Source organism: Solanum stenotomum, chromosome 3 (assembly GCF_019186545.1).
Source record: "Solanum stenotomum isolate F172 chromosome 3, ASM1918654v1, whole genome shotgun sequence".
Lineage (NCBI taxonomy): Eukaryota > Viridiplantae > Streptophyta > Magnoliopsida > Solanales > Solanaceae > Solanum > Solanum stenotomum.
This window is the reverse complement of record NC_064284.1, coordinates 28,116,641-28,132,675: the sequence shown is the minus strand read 5'-3', so window position 1 is coordinate 28,132,675 and position 16,035 is coordinate 28,116,641. Positions and strand designations below refer to the sequence as shown.

General features: G+C 35.5%; 3 protein-coding genes across 4 annotated transcripts in view; 2 read left to right on the top strand and 1 right to left on the bottom strand.

The window, feature by feature from the left end:
• The window catches only part of LOC125859461 (uncharacterized), an 819,298-nt gene that overhangs the window by 705,345 nt on the left and 97,918 nt on the right, over positions 1–16,035 (bottom strand). The window lies entirely within an intron of this gene.
• LOC125859476 (uncharacterized) overlaps positions 1–16,035 on the top strand; it is a 137,307-nt gene that overhangs the window by 48,276 nt on the left and 72,996 nt on the right. The window lies entirely within an intron of this gene.
• On the top strand, positions 7,903–15,236 carry LOC125859442 (probable LRR receptor-like serine/threonine-protein kinase At5g10290). 2 transcript variants are annotated; one of them, XM_049539194.1, is made up of 12 exons: positions 7,903–8,038; positions 8,735–8,885; positions 9,077–9,209; positions 9,356–9,427; positions 10,286–10,429; positions 10,523–10,594; positions 10,759–10,824; positions 10,931–10,995; positions 12,206–12,349; positions 12,579–12,920; positions 13,832–14,226; positions 14,687–15,236. In XM_049539194.1, exons 2-12 carry the CDS (start codon positions 8,819–8,821, stop codon positions 14,999–15,001), a joined length of 1,815 nt encoding a protein of 604 aa, XP_049395151.1. In that variant the 5' UTR covers positions 7,903–8,038; positions 8,735–8,818; the 3' UTR covers positions 15,002–15,236. The 2 variants fall into 2 exon arrangements, with proteins under 2 accessions (XP_049395151.1, XP_049395152.1); XM_049539195.1 differs by having other exon boundaries at positions 7,994–8,038; positions 14,692–14,949.

Sequence of the window (16,035 nt, the reverse complement as noted above, 5' to 3'; positions counted from 1 at the left end):
TTAATTTGAGTAGTGCATGCTTTGATTTTGTTTTTGGAGGTTGCAGGGTCGAATTCGAGAAGTTGGGTTGAAAGTAGGCAAGTTGGGTCATTTGGGGAGCTGGGTCGAGCTCGCCGAACCACTCAGCGGTTCGCCGAAGGTCCCTATCTCGCCTTTAATTTCATACTTTGGTTGATGTTTGTTTCTGTAACTTTCCGTAAGGAGCTTGAGGTCGCCAATGGCACTCGTTGAAAGTCTTCTTTTTCGCCCTTTGTCTGCACCCTTGTAGCTTAAATTGCACTGTAACTTTTGGCGGGCTAATACTCGCTCGCAGAAGGATGTCAGTGATTCGCCAAAAGGCCTTCCCATCGCCGACTTGTCAATTTTTTTTGAGATTTTTAAGCTAATCCTTTCGGCGAGCCCGATCTAGCTCGCCAAAGTGATTTGGCAAGTCTGTTTGCAATTATTTTTATGTACCTTTGATTGAAATGTTTCTAATGTTTTCCCGATGTTTTGGAGACATGGTTAGGACCAACATAGACATGTCACCCCGAAAAAGAGTACGGGGTATCACAATCAACGAAGAGGGATCAAATCCTCCAAAAAAAGGAAGACAAGAGCCTCCAACTGGAGGTCAGAGCAGGGACAAGAGGCCCATATCTGACAGGGCGACTACTGGTTCCCAGGTTGCTTTATCTGAGCATGAAGATGACCAGCCTTTGCAGTCCCGGTGGGATGAAATCCAGGCTAGAACTCACCCTGACTCAGCCAGAGTCCCTCCAGCTCCTACACCAGGAGATTCAGTGCCAGCTTCGGCACCTCTTGTGGCTCCTACACCACCAGTCATCCCTCCTCCCAGGCTTTTGAACCTATTGAAAGGTGATGGTTTGCTAACCATTCTGGAGGAGAAGTTGTTCTCGACAGAAGGCCTAGAGGGCAAGTACTCAAATGTGAGGGACACCCTCCATTTCCACATATTTAAGCAGTTCACCAGGCCACGAGGCCCCTATATTCCTTCATGGGTCCCGGAGTTCTATACAACTTATGATGGCCTAGTTCCAAAAAGCAAGATAAAGGTCAACAAATTCAGACCGATTAAGTCGGTTGTGGTCCGAGGTAAGGAAGTTGAATGCAGTAGTGAATACATCAACACCATAATTGACAGGGGATATGACTTTGACTACCCCAATCTGACTACTGCCACATTTTCATTGGATGAGCTTAAGGGCTAGCTGGTGCTACTCATTTCAGACACCACCCCGAGGTGGATAGAGGCATGAGTACCGATTGAGAAGAGGGACCTGAGTGTAGCTGCAAGTTATTGGTTTGGATTCATCAGCAGCTCTATTATGCCTTTCGAAAATGAGTTTGTTCTCCGTCATCCTAAGGCGCCTTGCTTTGGGTCAATTATTTCCAGAAAGAGCATCGACTTAGGACTTATTATTGAGCAAGAAATTGCGATGAAGGCCGAGTAGAGGCAGACTTCTCTACCATTTCCGGTACTGATCATAGAGTTATGTCGGCCTGCTGGAATCCCAAGGGATCTGACTAGAGATACTGAGGTCACCCCTTCTTCATCCACTGACATCCGGCGTATTGAAGTCGAGTATACTAGAGAAAAGGCTGACAGGAAGAGGGCAACTCCGGTGGACAAATCCCCAGAGGTAAATATAGATTTGATACCTACAGAGGCATCTTCGTCTACTCCAGCCTTTGGGCCTTCAGGTACTTCTGCCCATTCATCTTCTTCACAGGCTCCAGGCACATCCACTTCCTCCCAGCCGGCCAAGATTACTCAAGAGATGATCCTGAAGATGGGTCATCTGGCCCATTCAGCTGACGTGAGGACAACCTAGTTAGAGAGATCCATCACATGGATGATTAAGAGTGTTATTTTGGCTGCATTGACCCCCCCCCCCTCCGGGCTTCTGTTGATGATCTGGCTACTAGAGTCACAACTTGTGAGAGCATGAAGGGGGAAACCTCTGAGATGACGGCTTTGAAAGTCGAGGTAATAGATTTGAGAAAGGACGTAGACTATCTAAAGTCTACTGACTTCATTTCTTTGCTGGAGGCTGCAGATGATTTGAACGCTCTTGAGACTTCAGGGATTCCTTCGGCTACCACCGGATACATGCATAGAGATAATGCAGCAGTTGATGAGTCGAATGTAAAGACCGACGATGAGATGATCGAGGTCAGAGAGGAGAGCATATATGGAGACTTGCCGGATGTTGAGGAGACAATTATGCAGTCAGTGATTCAGGCATCGCTGATCAAGACATCCATGACAACTCCTAGTGAGTCTGGTACTGCTGTTCCATCTGAGGTGACTCCGGGCACTGATCCTTTCTTTACCTCCCTCTCTGTCTTACTTTATTTTGACTCTTGGATATTTTTATTGCATTTGAGGACAATTGACTTTATTTGTGGTAAGGTGAGGCCCACTTTTTGTGACCTTTTGTGACTCTCTTGTTTTGTGTATATATTGGGTTTTGAGTTACAATTGTGTTTATACTGCATTTGTGGATGGTTGAGCTTGTGGCTCCTTATTTTAAAAGATAAAAGATTTTTGGACCCTTCCAAAAAAAATTTGCCACCTCTTGTTTGTGTAAAATGTGATTGTTCTCTTGCAAATTTGAGTATCAGTTTTGATCAATACCGATAATTTGAATAGTGCTCATAATCAAACAAAAATGAATGTGTGGCTACGATGAGGCCAAATGAAATTGCATAGACAATATGTGAAATCTTTGCATCTCGTTGTAACTAACCAAGTATCGAATTGAGTCTCTTATGATGAACACATTACACACTAGCTAAAGTGTGGAGTCTTGTTGGACATTGGTGTCTATGCCTTGTGTGATGAGCTTACCGTGAACAGTGTGTGATGACACCTAGAATTTGTCCCGTTGGTCCGGTTGACTGAGTGATACAATCTCTTGATACGATTTTAGACAACTTTGAAAAGTGTGAAACAAATTGATATTATACATCTTTTGTGGCCTACCCTATGAGTATGTGAACCCTTTATGAACACTCTTTGAGCCTTAACCTTTTTCTTGGAAGAAACTTGATAAAATTGTGAACTTTCTTGATCCATTACCCATAATCCTCATGATTTGTGGTTTGCTTGAATAACCAACTTAGCCAAAAGCCTAAGTTGGAGGTGTGGTGAAAAGAGAAGGTAAATCAAGAAGTGCAAAAAAGTCTCCTTTGACCCATGGTTTTGTAAAAATAATAATGAAACCCCTACATACAAAAATAAAATGAAAAAGTTGTGGAATAAAGTTGTGAAAATACAAAGAAAATTGGGTTTCCAACAATCCATGGAAAGTGAATAATGGGATGACTTTTGAGCACGAATGAGAATGATGAAGAAAAGGAAATGAAGTGTTGTTCACACCACATTTCATGAGGATAGAAGTCACTAAGCCGAAATGACCATACCTTTGCACTCAGCCCTGTTACAAGCCTTTAAAAGACTTTTTTTATCTTGAGTGAGCTGAAGCAAGTGTTGATTGAAAAATACGGGCAAACCTATGGCTGAGATCATGCATTGTGTTCATCTTTGTGAGTGTGAGTGTTGCATTTGATTTCGGAGCTTTAAATTATGAACCATTGTGTGTGAATATGGAATCATTTTTTGTGTGATGGCATTTGAGTACCTTTGTTGAGCTTGAACTTGCATTTGAAGCAAGTGTTGTGAGCTTGAGATTCTTTGATAATGGTGAGTCACAACTTGAGTCTTTGAGTGCACAATTGATCTTTGCATGAGTAAGTTGAGTCTTCTTGTGTGCATTCATGATTGAGGCTTGGGTAGCACTGTTTAAGACATCCTTTTTGCACTGCTGAACTTGAGGACAAGCAAAAGTTTAAGTTGGGGGTGTTGATAAGTCCACGATTTGGACTCATTTTGGATTTTATTATAATAGATTTAGTATCCTCAAATGGATATTTTGTGCCTATAACTGATGTAAATTCTTGAATTTCAGGTATTTGGATTAAGGAACAAAGCATGGACACTAATGAGCAAAAAGGAACAAGGCAGCTGAAAAGACGAAGAAAAGAAGGCTTGAGGATAGCCTAATCCATTGGGCGAATCACCGAATGGCTGATGTCTCACCTAATGTTGCAGTGTGTCAAGCCTTGAAGGAGAAAATCAAGTCAGTGATAGAAAGGAGTAATCAGCGAATCGGCGAACGGTTCCGCGATGCAGTGCCATATCGCCCGAAGTTACAGAACTTGAAGATGCTGAAGGCCAAAGCAAAAAGGCGATGGAATTGACCAAAGAGTGGATCGGCGATCTCGACTTACTGCGTCGAATGGTCCTTCGCAACACATTTTTTACAACTATAAATACATTTTTAAATTCTTAGTTTAGTATGCAGTTTAGAATCTAACATTTAGTTTTCAAGTTGAGAACTTAGAACTGAGTTTAGAGACAATATTTCCTTAGCTTTGAAGATTTGAAGATTTCCATTTCTGAGAAATTGGAAGTGGGTGTTGAAGATTCTTCATCTTAGACCTTTATAAAGACAATATCAATCCTACCCAGTTGATGGAATCACAACTTGGTAACGATTTTTACCTTTTTATGATGTCTAGCTAAAACTCCAATTCTTGGGGTGTGATTATGTGATTATGGGTTGATATAATTGTTGGGTATTGTTAATTGATAGTTTAATTGTTGTTTAAATGTGTTTTCGTTCAGTAATTGTGGTTGAATTTAATGGGTTGTAGTTGCAAATACAATCTTAACTTCATGTTTTTAGCTTGCTCGAGAGAGAGATTTTAAAATCAAAATTACTGAATCGATGGTTGTGGGTATTGGGTTGCTATGGGTTCAGCTCGAGAGAGTGAACCCTAAACCCTTTTCCACATATTCATCTCGAGAGAGTGAATGGACTAAAGTGAAGGTTGTGCTTAATTGCTGGTTATTGGTGTTCAAGAGAAACCAATTTGATTCTAGGTAAATTGTTCGAGAGAAAGTTTATCCCCACTAAAGTCTAGCTTATTCACCGATTCACAGTTGTTTACTATTAATTGTAATTACTCGGTTATCTATCTTAGCTCATAATCCTATTACATCCCAAGAATCTCGTCTCCATAATTGTTATTTTCATATTATTTGTTGTTTTAGTTGATAATTGAAACTAAACCCCTCCGATATTTGACACTTGTGTCACCCCTAACGTGAACAATGCTTTTATTTGTAAATATTTTTAGATATGATTGACTTGAGCATATTCTTATTTACCTATTGATTCTCAATTACGAACCGCTCCCTTGGGACTCGACCCCAACTCACTAGTTGGGTTATATTATTGTTTTACGATCGTTGACACTTAGTATTAGATGAAGTGTCTTGATACGTGAAATCAGTATGCATGTTATTGTTATGTTGTAATGGCTTATGTATGTTGCACTTAGTGGGATAGCCGCGTGATCCTACCAGTACACTGTGGTTATGTACTGATACTGGACTTGCTCTTTCTTTGTTGAGTACATGACATCTTCAGACGGCTATTGACATACCTTATTTAGAAGATCAGTGATCGCTTTGAATTCAAGGGTGAGCCAGTTCTTCCGGGCTGCCATGAGTTCTTTTTCTGTTTATGTCCATATTTCAGACTTAGACTTTCTAGTTAGTTATTAGTACATTAGTTTGGGGTTGCAACCCTTCTTGTTTAGACTTATGGTTGAACTTTAGATGTTTTGGTACATTGACTTTCAGGTTCTAGGTGTATTTTTCACATTTGTTTAGTTGTTAGACTATTGGTTTAGAGTTTATGGGGACTCCCTAATTCTTTCCTTAGCATTTAAACTTGCTTCTGTAACCTTAAATGCTTTAGTATTTTGATTAAGTTGGTTAGCTAATTAGTATGAAAGGTTCTCCACCAGAGGGTTAGTGTGAGTGACAATCACGATGGTGTGGATCGTGACAACTATATTAAGTTATTTATATTAACTAAGAGAAGTGGAAAAATCTTAGTTGATTTTCTTTTAGAATAAATGTAATACTTTCTTATGATTATTTTTATTTTTTAAGTTTTGACTTAATATCTCCTCACTTTTAAAATTTATAATAATAATAATAATAATAATAATAATAATATAAAATAATATAATATAATATAAATAATGAATAAAAGGAGCTAAACTGATAAGTGAAAAGGCTACCATTACAAAATAGAATAAGATAAAATTTATAAAGAAGATAATAAGACTACATGTATAAGGAGATTAAAAATTCTTTCAATTAAATAGTAGGCTAACATTAAAACATACAAATTAGTATATTTAATAGGAGGGATTTACTTTATAATAAATGATTCTTCTTTTTTTATTTAATTAAGTATATATTTTATTATATTTTCATTTGGTGTAGGGATAAAATGATATTTCAACTTTTAATTTTGTGGCTTCCCACTTTTAGTATAATATATATATATATATATATATATATATATATATATCAAATTTTTCCGACGAAGCCATGTCCCGTGACATTTCTTGGGCCTTCCTAGATCCGCCCCTGATCAACGACATGAGTTTTTCCCTGTGTTCTTAAAATTTAAACATGGTTTCTTACTAAAATTCTTCATTATTCACTTTTCTCCCATTGTCGCTGTAATTGTGTTTTCTTAATCGTTAGTTAACATCTTAATGTTATACTTTCACCATATTTTTTTCAATCTTTTCTAAATTTTAGGATAGAAGAGAAAAACAGTGTGAAAAAAATATTTTCACCATCAGTTCCTTACCACTGAACTGTCAATCAATATTGTTAAAAGGTTCACAAGTTAATATACATATATATTTAATTAATTTTTTAATACAAATACATGATGTACAAAAAAATTAGTGAATTCGTTCAAATCCACGAACTCCATCTAGCTCCGCCTCTGATTTGTTATATTCTAACTTAAGTAGTTGGAGTAGCAAAGATTTTTATTTAATCCTTGAACAAACAATGAACAATGTCTTCACATATCTTTGTAGCATTTGATTTAGAGAGGATCAAATTCTGAAAATTTAATGGTAATTATTTATTTGATCATAAAATTTAATTAAATTTTAGATTTTTTTTAAAAATTTCTAAAAAGTGAGCTCAGACAACTTTTCGAGATTTCTATCCATAAATTTTTTAAATATTTTAAAATAAAATACATGTCCAATATAATTTCAAAACTCAAAACTTTAAATTTCTAATTTCAAAATCTATAACTAAACTGACCTTGAATTTTATTGGGACTTTTCTAACTCGAGAGCTCAAAAGAGAAACGCAACTCGGATGGGGTCCACTTCCAGTTTGACACTTTGACTGTTGAAACAAAAAAGAGAAGAAAGAACAGAGATGGAAAATATTTATGGAAAATGTTTTTGTATCATGGAAAATGTCTTTTATGGAAAATATTTTTTCTTTAAATATTTGATAAGTATGTAAAAAATATAATATTTGAAGAATATTTATATGTAAGGTAGCAAAATTTTATAAAAGTCTATGCAAAGGAGTTTCAGGGGTGGAATAGTAAAATGATGTAATTGAAGACATTTGGTAGATGTTCCAAAGAGTCTGTTGGATTGATTTAAAAGTTGGTCAAATCTATTTTTAAGTTATTTTAAACTTTTGGAAGTGTTTGACAAAATTAAAAATAATTAAAACTAAGTTAAAAATAACTTTAAAAAGTTAAAAATCAAAAGTATATCTCCCATCTACTTTTTTTTTTACTTAAATATCATTTAAATTTGACTTTTATTTTTAACTTAAAAATTACTCTTTTTTTTTAGCAAATCCAAATGGTCTCTAAGTCATTTTGCTTATTTTAAATAATTTATTAAATATTTTTATCAAACATAAAAAAAAAATGAAAAAAGAAAATGTTTTCCTGCCATGCCAAACACATTACACACTAGTGTTTTTCTTGTTTAGTTTTAGTTGGTCCTTAATAGTCAATAAAGTGGGAAAAGGTTTGGGTGGATTCAAAGTACATATATATTGTGTTCTTTCTTTCACATTTTCAAAGCCCTAAAGTTTTTGCTTCTTCCTTAAAAGGTAAGCTACTTTTCCTATTTCCTTCTACTTGTTATCAAGCTTTGAACCTGATGGTTGAACCTTGGAATTATCAGTTTAAAGTTCAATTTGTTGTTTGAGTAATCGAATTCCGAATTCGTTGTTGATTTTGTCATTTCTTTTTTGGTCAATTCAAATTGTGTTTACATAAGCGTATGTGTGAATTTGCTATGTTTAATGCAGTTGGTGAGGAAGATGAGTGATTGCCAATTAATTTCATAGCCTATCTTGTTTCATTTGATTTCTCATACCAATTGTTCGTTTCACTGGTAATCTGAAATCTTACCAATTGCCATATCTTTTATTCTTAATTGCTATCTATACTTGGAGGAATGAAAGACTTGATGAATTTGTGGCTCCTAGCTATGAGCAAGTAAGGAAGTGCTTGTCACTGTCATAAATAATTTTCATGAGGCGATTGACATATCTAGTAGAAAAGACCAATGTTTTGTTGATTGACAACTATATTACGATTGAAAATTGTGTACATGTTTTTTCTCAATTTGATATGGTAATTCAGGATTTTTGAGATTTGAGGCATAGTTGTTGTTGCTATGTGTCACCCTCTGAAGATTCAGGTATTTTCTCTCTGCTAGTTTTTTTTTTCATTCTAGTTAGGTTTAAGTGTTGCCTTTCAGTCTTGACCAATTTCCTCTTATTTTCTTTAATGTTTTGTAGACATATTTTCATGGAAGATGGTGTCTTATGTCACAGTGATAAATTGCAACAAGGATACTTGACATAAAGTGCTATATCCGAAAGATGGTACTGTTCTTTGCAATTGTGATATTGGCATGTCTCCACTCATTTGTCTTACCTGATGGGCAAGGTACCTGGTTCTTCCAGTTTTACATCATAAAAACAAGCTTTGTTTTTATTTATCTACTCAAATGGATAAATAATAATTTAGATGTGACCACTATATCTTGTTTACATTTTGCTTCTGCCGGTGAAATGATGTCTTTGTTCTTCTAATAAAGTAGGGTGACATTTGTTTTTTTATACTCTGGCCCATTTTAGGAGATGCACTGTACACATTGAAGAACTCACTAAATGCTTCAAATGGTCAACTTGCTGATTGGAACCAGAATCAAGTTAGTCCTTGTACTTGGTCCAAGATCACTTGTGATGATAAAGGCAATGTCATTATGGTGTAAGTACTATTGTTAGAGCCATTAGAATCACCGTGTGCATATACTATGATGTTACTTGTTTTTATGCACTAGAAAGGTTAATCTTTGGTTGGTCAACTTCCTTTACTGGATGTGATTTTGATAATGTCTGAATCTGTATTTGCAGGTCATTATCAAGTTTGGGATTCTCGGGCACTTTAACTCCCAGAATAGGTGTTCTAAAGAATGTGAATACACTGTACGTTTAAAGTACTCGGGCTGAGTTATTATTGATAGAATGATGTCTTGAATGCTGCCCACTTATAATTTTCTAGATGCTATTTATTGCTACTTTAAAATGTTTATTTAAATTTTGTTTCTGAATATACAAGTTTGATGTCATGGCGTTGCACTAGAACAAAAATCCCTTCAAATCATCAGATGTTAACTAAAAGTTGAGAACACGATGATTAATATTTTCAAGGGAGCTTCACTTAGCGGAAGGGGGGAATAAGAAAAAGAAAGTACCTACATATTGTGGTGTTATAAATGAACAAGGAGAAATATTTGGCCATTTCACAAAGGCAAACAGCTTTAAGAGAGATGGAAGCTGTATGAACTGATCTAGCAAAATGGGAGTCTCTGTTCGGATGGCTGTCTTTTTTCTTGTGGTAACTGTGTGGTGTCTCTACACCTGTAACTGCTGGTTCCGTTGGACTAAGAGCAACCTAAGCCATTTCACGAAGACTAGAAATGTGAACTATACAAGATTAGTCCTCAGTATCAGTGACTTTATCTTTTTTCCTGAGTGGTCATTCCGTCACATTGGTATTTGCACTTTGTCTACTTCTTAGGGTCCTATTTTTGTATTTGACTTATATATATTTCAAATCAATAATTTGGATGCATAACCATACGGAAGGGTACATAGTTCTTTGATGTAGCTCTTGATGAACTTTGATTTGTTAGTATGTTGTTGAGCTCAAAATTGTTAGGTCTACGACTAAAATTTTTGGGATGATTTCTTGTCTTCTTAGATCCACGACTAAAATTTTTGGGATGATTTCTTGTTTTCTGCTACTAACCTAGCTCACTATGTCGTATACACTCCCTGCAGGTCCTTGCAAGGAAATCGTATAACTGGTGAAATTCCCAAAGAGATTGGAGATTTAACAAGCTTGACAATGTTGGATTTAGAAAATAACCGTCTTTCCGGAGAAATACCAGCTTCGTTGGGCAATCTTAAAAAGCTTCAGTCTCTGTAAGTCATATTATTTCATTTAATCATTTGAGGATAGAACTTAGTTTACTTGGTGACTGGTATAGGTGTGAACTCTATTATTCCATTGAGCAGGTTTTTGAGTCGAAACAATCTCACGGGGACTATCCCTCAGTCACTTTCGGGTCTTCCAAACTTGATGAACCTGTAAGTTATTTATCTTGCCTTTTCCTTATTCCAAGTATAAATTACTTCTCTGAATAGGAGAATAATACATTTTCTTTTGGGATGTCAATTCAGACTTCAGTGATCCTTAACCTGTTACCTGTATCATTCGATATTTGACTTGATTCTCTGATTCCGCTTTGCAGTCAGCTTGGTTCCAACGGTCTTACTGGCCAAATTCCTGAACAGTTGTTCCAAGTTCCAAAATACAAGTACGATTACAGTTCTTACTTTAGACAGTAGCTCAAGGCTTCTTAGTTTTTGCCTTCTTTACTAATGCATAATCTTTAATGTTAGTATAACTTCGTTTTATTCTAGTTTTACAGGGAATCATTTGAATTGTGGCTTAAATCTCACTCATCATTGTGAATCTGCTAGTGGAGGTAAGTTCTACCAGCAAATATGTGAATTTTTGAACTGTATATACTTCATGCTTCTCTGTATTCTGGAAGAATGAAAGTAATGTAGCTAAAAATTTTGAATTTTACTACCATTATCTTGATTTTATTTATTATTATCTTTTAGCTATAAAGGAGGCTTTATCTTTTAGTTTACTTTATTAGAGAAAAAACTTTAGTATTTTCAAGAGGTCTAGCTTGTTAGGGGTTTCATATACTATATCTAGTATAAGTGTGTACTTTGTTTGGAACGACACTTGATGAATAGACTCTATTAATTTCCTTAATATGTCATCTATTTTTTCTTGTTTCTTTCCGTTCCCATTCTTACTTAGTTCCTTCTCCCTTTTCTTGGTGCTATTTCCTCCTTGTACGCAAGACATGGAACAAGATTAAAGTTATTAGTGTTATTTAGAGTTATACTTGCCATTGGCTGTGGGATATGTTTGTTGTGTGGTATACTGGTATCTAATTTAATGGATGGAAGAATCAAGCACCTCATGGTGCTGCCTGCACTAAAAAGGATGAGTTTCTTTCCATTAGTCCTAATCTTGGAGAGGTGTAACTTATAACACTGTCTTACTTGTAGGTGCCAAGCATTCTTAACGGAGGGATAATGATGTAGCTGAAAAATATAGCATTATTTACTACCTTTACTGTTGATCTATTGTCGTCATCTTTTAGTTAAAGTTTGAAGTTTGATATATTTTTTTTAGAAATACTATCATATTATAGTAGGAGAGAATTTTAATAATTTTAGGTGTTGTAATGCTTAAAAAAAAGAATTTAGTAATTCTAAGAGTTGTAATGATTCTAAAAAAATAATTTTTTTAACTCTAAGAGTTGTAATGATTAAAAAAAAGAATTTTAACAATTCTAAGAGTTATAGTTATCTAGGTTCCCTAATCTATAATTAGAGTCCATAATTCCTTTGCTTGGAACAACATTTGATGAGTAAATATTGTTGATCTCTTATTATATCTCTCGTCCCCTTTTCTTCTCGTCCTCTCCCTTAATCATCATGCTCATTCTCTCTCCTTTTGGTGCTACATCTCAGAAAGTTTCTGAAGTTGATAAAGCTGTTGATTACCTATCCGATGTATTACTATTCATTTAGCAAGGAAATCGTCATTTAACATATGCACCTTGTTGTACTTTCTGGACAAACCAAATTCTAAAGTTGAATTTCTTGCAGGTTCTCCTAGTAAACCAAAGACTGGTCTCATAGTTGGTATTGCTGTTGGATTTCTTGGACTTCTCGTTCTTGGAGGATCTGTGTTATTGTTCTGTAGGAGACGGCACAAAGGCTATAGTCGTGAAGTCTTTGTTGACGTTGTAGGTTTGTGTCACATTTTTTTGACAATAATTTCATCAGTTTAAATCACCTGTTATTCTTCGTAAGGGAAGAAGATATTCTGGCCATGCATTGTTGTATCTTGTAATTCCATCTTAAGTTAGTGACCTCATTCTTTATACACCAGTACTTAGTTTTCATTTACCTTCAAGATGGTATGATTCCTTTGAGTATATTATGATATTATATTTTATGTTTTATTTGGCGCACTCAGGTGAGGTTGATCGACGAATTCCATTTGGTCAATTGAGGAGATTTTCATGGAGGGAATTGCAGCTTGCTACTGATAACTTCAGTGAAAAGAATGTTCTTGGACAGGGGGGTTTCGGCAAGGTCTATAAAGGAGTGCTCAATGACGGCATTAAAGTTGCCGTGAAACGGTTAACTGATTATGAGAGTCCTGGGGGAGATGCTGCATTTCAGCGAGAAGTTGAGATGATAAGTGTGGCTGTTCATAGGAATCTCTTACGGCTTATAGGATTTTGCACCACACCGACTGAACGCCTGCTAGTATACCCATATATGCAGAATCTAAGTGTTGCTTATCGTCTACGAGGTATTGTTTCTTCATAGCATTGCTTTTATTCATTGTAGTTTCTTTTACATCCTGAGCATGCTATTTTCCCTTACTGTGCCTGTTTCATCTAATTTATTTTATCCCAATCAATAGATCCTTCATTTCATTAGTCTTACATCTCCTGCGGCGCATATTTTGATTTTGTCAGCTTGATTGTAAACAATCATGAGTCATTTCCCCGTTCGATCTGTGAAAAAGTGTGCATTTGTCATTGTACGGTCTAAATTGACTATTAAAGTACTGTAGAACTGCTGATCTGGTAAAAGAACTTGTACATGGCATCAAGTTCGAGGGGCATGCTTATAGAGCTAATGTGTGTAGCTTAATTGGCAGAAGCATAAACCCTTTAATTTGTGTTTTCATGCTTCAGAATCTTATTCTTTTTCCTTCTCAAAAAAGAATCTTATTCTTTCAACTTTGAATGAAGTGCTAGAAGTTTAATGCCTTAGGGTTGCATCACCATGAGTAAAATTTGCATGCTTCCTTTTTTCTCCCAGAATATGGTAGGGAAAGACAAGTTCTGAGCAGATTTAAGGGTTCTGTAGAATTATTTTCTGATATTCATTAAAGGGGTTGAGTGTTCGGAGATTGCAATTTTCTTTGGTCAAATCAAGGGCAATACTCAAATCATACCTCATTAATCATTAATAGATGTATTCAGTTTTTTTTTTAAATCATTAAAAGATGTATGTGCGTTAAGTTGGTATCACAGATCGTGATAAGAAAGAGCTATGTGACTTCATAAATTGATTCTTGTGATCCTGGCTTGAACTAGAAGGTGTTACATGAAGTAGTTAGTGCAGCTTAAGATTTCAGCAGTTTTCTGCTGGAGTTGATCTGTCTGTTATTAGTTTTCAGTGGTGTCTAATTAAGTTTTTAATCACTTACAGAACTTAAACCTGGGGAGCCTGTTTTGAATTGGCCAACTAGGAAGCGTGTGGCAGTGGGTACTGCACGTGGACTTGAATACCTACATGAACACTGTAACCCAAAGATTATTCACCGTGATGTTAAAGCAGCTAATGTGTTACTAGATGAAGATTTTGAAGCTGTAGTTGGTGATTTTGGCCTGGCAAAGCTAGTTGACGTTAAGAAAACCAATGTGACAACTCAAGTTCGTGGTACAATGGGCCATATAGCTCCTGAATACTTATCCACTGGCAAATCATCAGAAAAAACTGATGTTTTTGGCTATGGAATCATGCTTTTGGAAATTGTAACCGGCCAACGTGCAATAGACTTCTCACGCCTAGAAGATGAAGATGATGTCTTGTTGCTTGACCATGTGAGTGTACTTAACTCAATGATCTTCATATATTTTCAAATGGGCATCAAACTTTTCATATATCTTATCTCTACTGACCAATCTTTGTTTCTCTCCATATTCTATTGGGACGACTCATTTGTCCTTTGCATGAGAGCCTCTTGGATGGATATACATTCGTTTATCTTTCTCCTATTGGTGAAACTGCTGCAATTATTCTATGATAATTGAAATGGTGTAAACAATTATTATTTTTCACGTAGCACCAGGGTACAAATGCTTTGAATATGAGCTAGGTCTTAATATTGAGCCTTTTAGGCACAAGAAATATGATGACTAATATATATTTGATGCTAATTTTTCTCTTTCAAAAGTGTGGATATGTGGACCCTGAGTCTCTCTTATAACTTTACATGATTATTCTTTAAGCTTCATAGGACCTTTATGTAGTATTAGTTGCTAAAAAGAGATCATCTTGAAGGTCAGAAAACTGCAAAGGGATAAAAGACTGGATGCAATTGTAGACCGTAACCTGAATAAGAACTACGAGCTGGATGAAGTGGAGATGATGATTCAGGTGGCATTGCTGTGCACTCAGGCATCACCAGAGGACCGTCCAGCAATGTCGGAGGTGGTGAGGATGCTGGAAGGAGAAGGGCTTGCTGAGAGATGGGAAGAGTGGCAACACGTTGAAGTCAACCGTAGACAAGAATACGAGAGACTTCAGAGACGATTTGATTGGGGAGAAGATACAATGTTTAATCATGATGCTGTTGAGTTGTCTGGTGGAAGATGACACATGAGTAATAACTTTGAACCACAAAAATGTTTCTTGATATATAGATGCCTGGTTGCTAAATGTTTTTTTTTTTTTACTTTTTATGGAAAACCCCTTGTTCTAACTAGGCAGATCAACAGTGGACTCTGTATTTATGTAAGTTTTAGTCATTATTTTCATGTTCCATCAACTCCTGGGAGTGGGAATTTGATTCCTCAAATTGTTACATATTTTTCCTCACTAAACTATTTTTTGTCATTCAACTTTTAGATATTTCTGACTGGAAAACCAACTAAAATCTCACTGGAAAACATGATTGCCAAAATATCATGTTAGCTCAAATAGAGAAGAGAAGCTTGTTTACTATTCAAGGTTTTGTTGGAGAAATTGAATAGTGAAAATACAATATTTTGAAGGTAAAATCGCCCTAAAATGCATATAGTACGTTGATCAGTTTTAGAGCGTAGACAAGATGTATTTTTGGAAAACACCAACTTTTGACAAGTATTAGAATATTTTTAACTTTTTTAAGGGAAGCTTCTAGAATGACCCATTGTAGTATTTTGGATACTTGTTTTAAGGATTCGTTTGACCGGGTGGGGTAAAATTATGATAGAAATGAAGTTGAATTTTTGTTTCGAGATATAATTTGGATTTTTAAATTGTATTTTTTGCTCATAAACATAAAAGCTATATAAGTTTTGAAAATTATCAAAATTGCACCAATTCTTTATACAATCTTACCAAATAAGCAAAAGTTGATAACACAAGTGTAATACATGATCTCAAAGCTATTCTTTAAAAAATACAACATTTATTGATCGAACTTTAGCTCAATAAAAAAGTAAAATTGAACATGAGTTAGTGTACTACTCTTTAATAAAATTGAACATGGTCAATATCACTAATAACTATATCATCATGTTCATACTCCGTGAATATTTCATCACTCCTAGGATATTCTCGCAAAAAATGATGTAGATAAATGGTGGGATTTTTTATACAAAATATAAACTTGTGGGTTAATTTTTATATTTAAAAAATATAAAACC

Bases quoted from the DNA above. Each gene is read 5' to 3' on its own strand.
- LOC125859442 (XM_049539194.1), top strand. From the start codon at position 8,819: ATGGTACTGTTCTTTGCAATTGTGATATTGGCATGTCTCCACTCATTT. The intron at 9,428-10,285 runs GTACGTTTAAAG...CACTCCCTGCAG, and splicing joins CTAAAGAATGTGAATACACT to GTCCTTGCAAGGAAATCGTA. The intron at 12,350-12,578 runs GTTTGTGTCACA...TGGCGCACTCAG, and splicing joins AGTCTTTGTTGACGTTGTAG to GTGAGGTTGATCGACGAATT.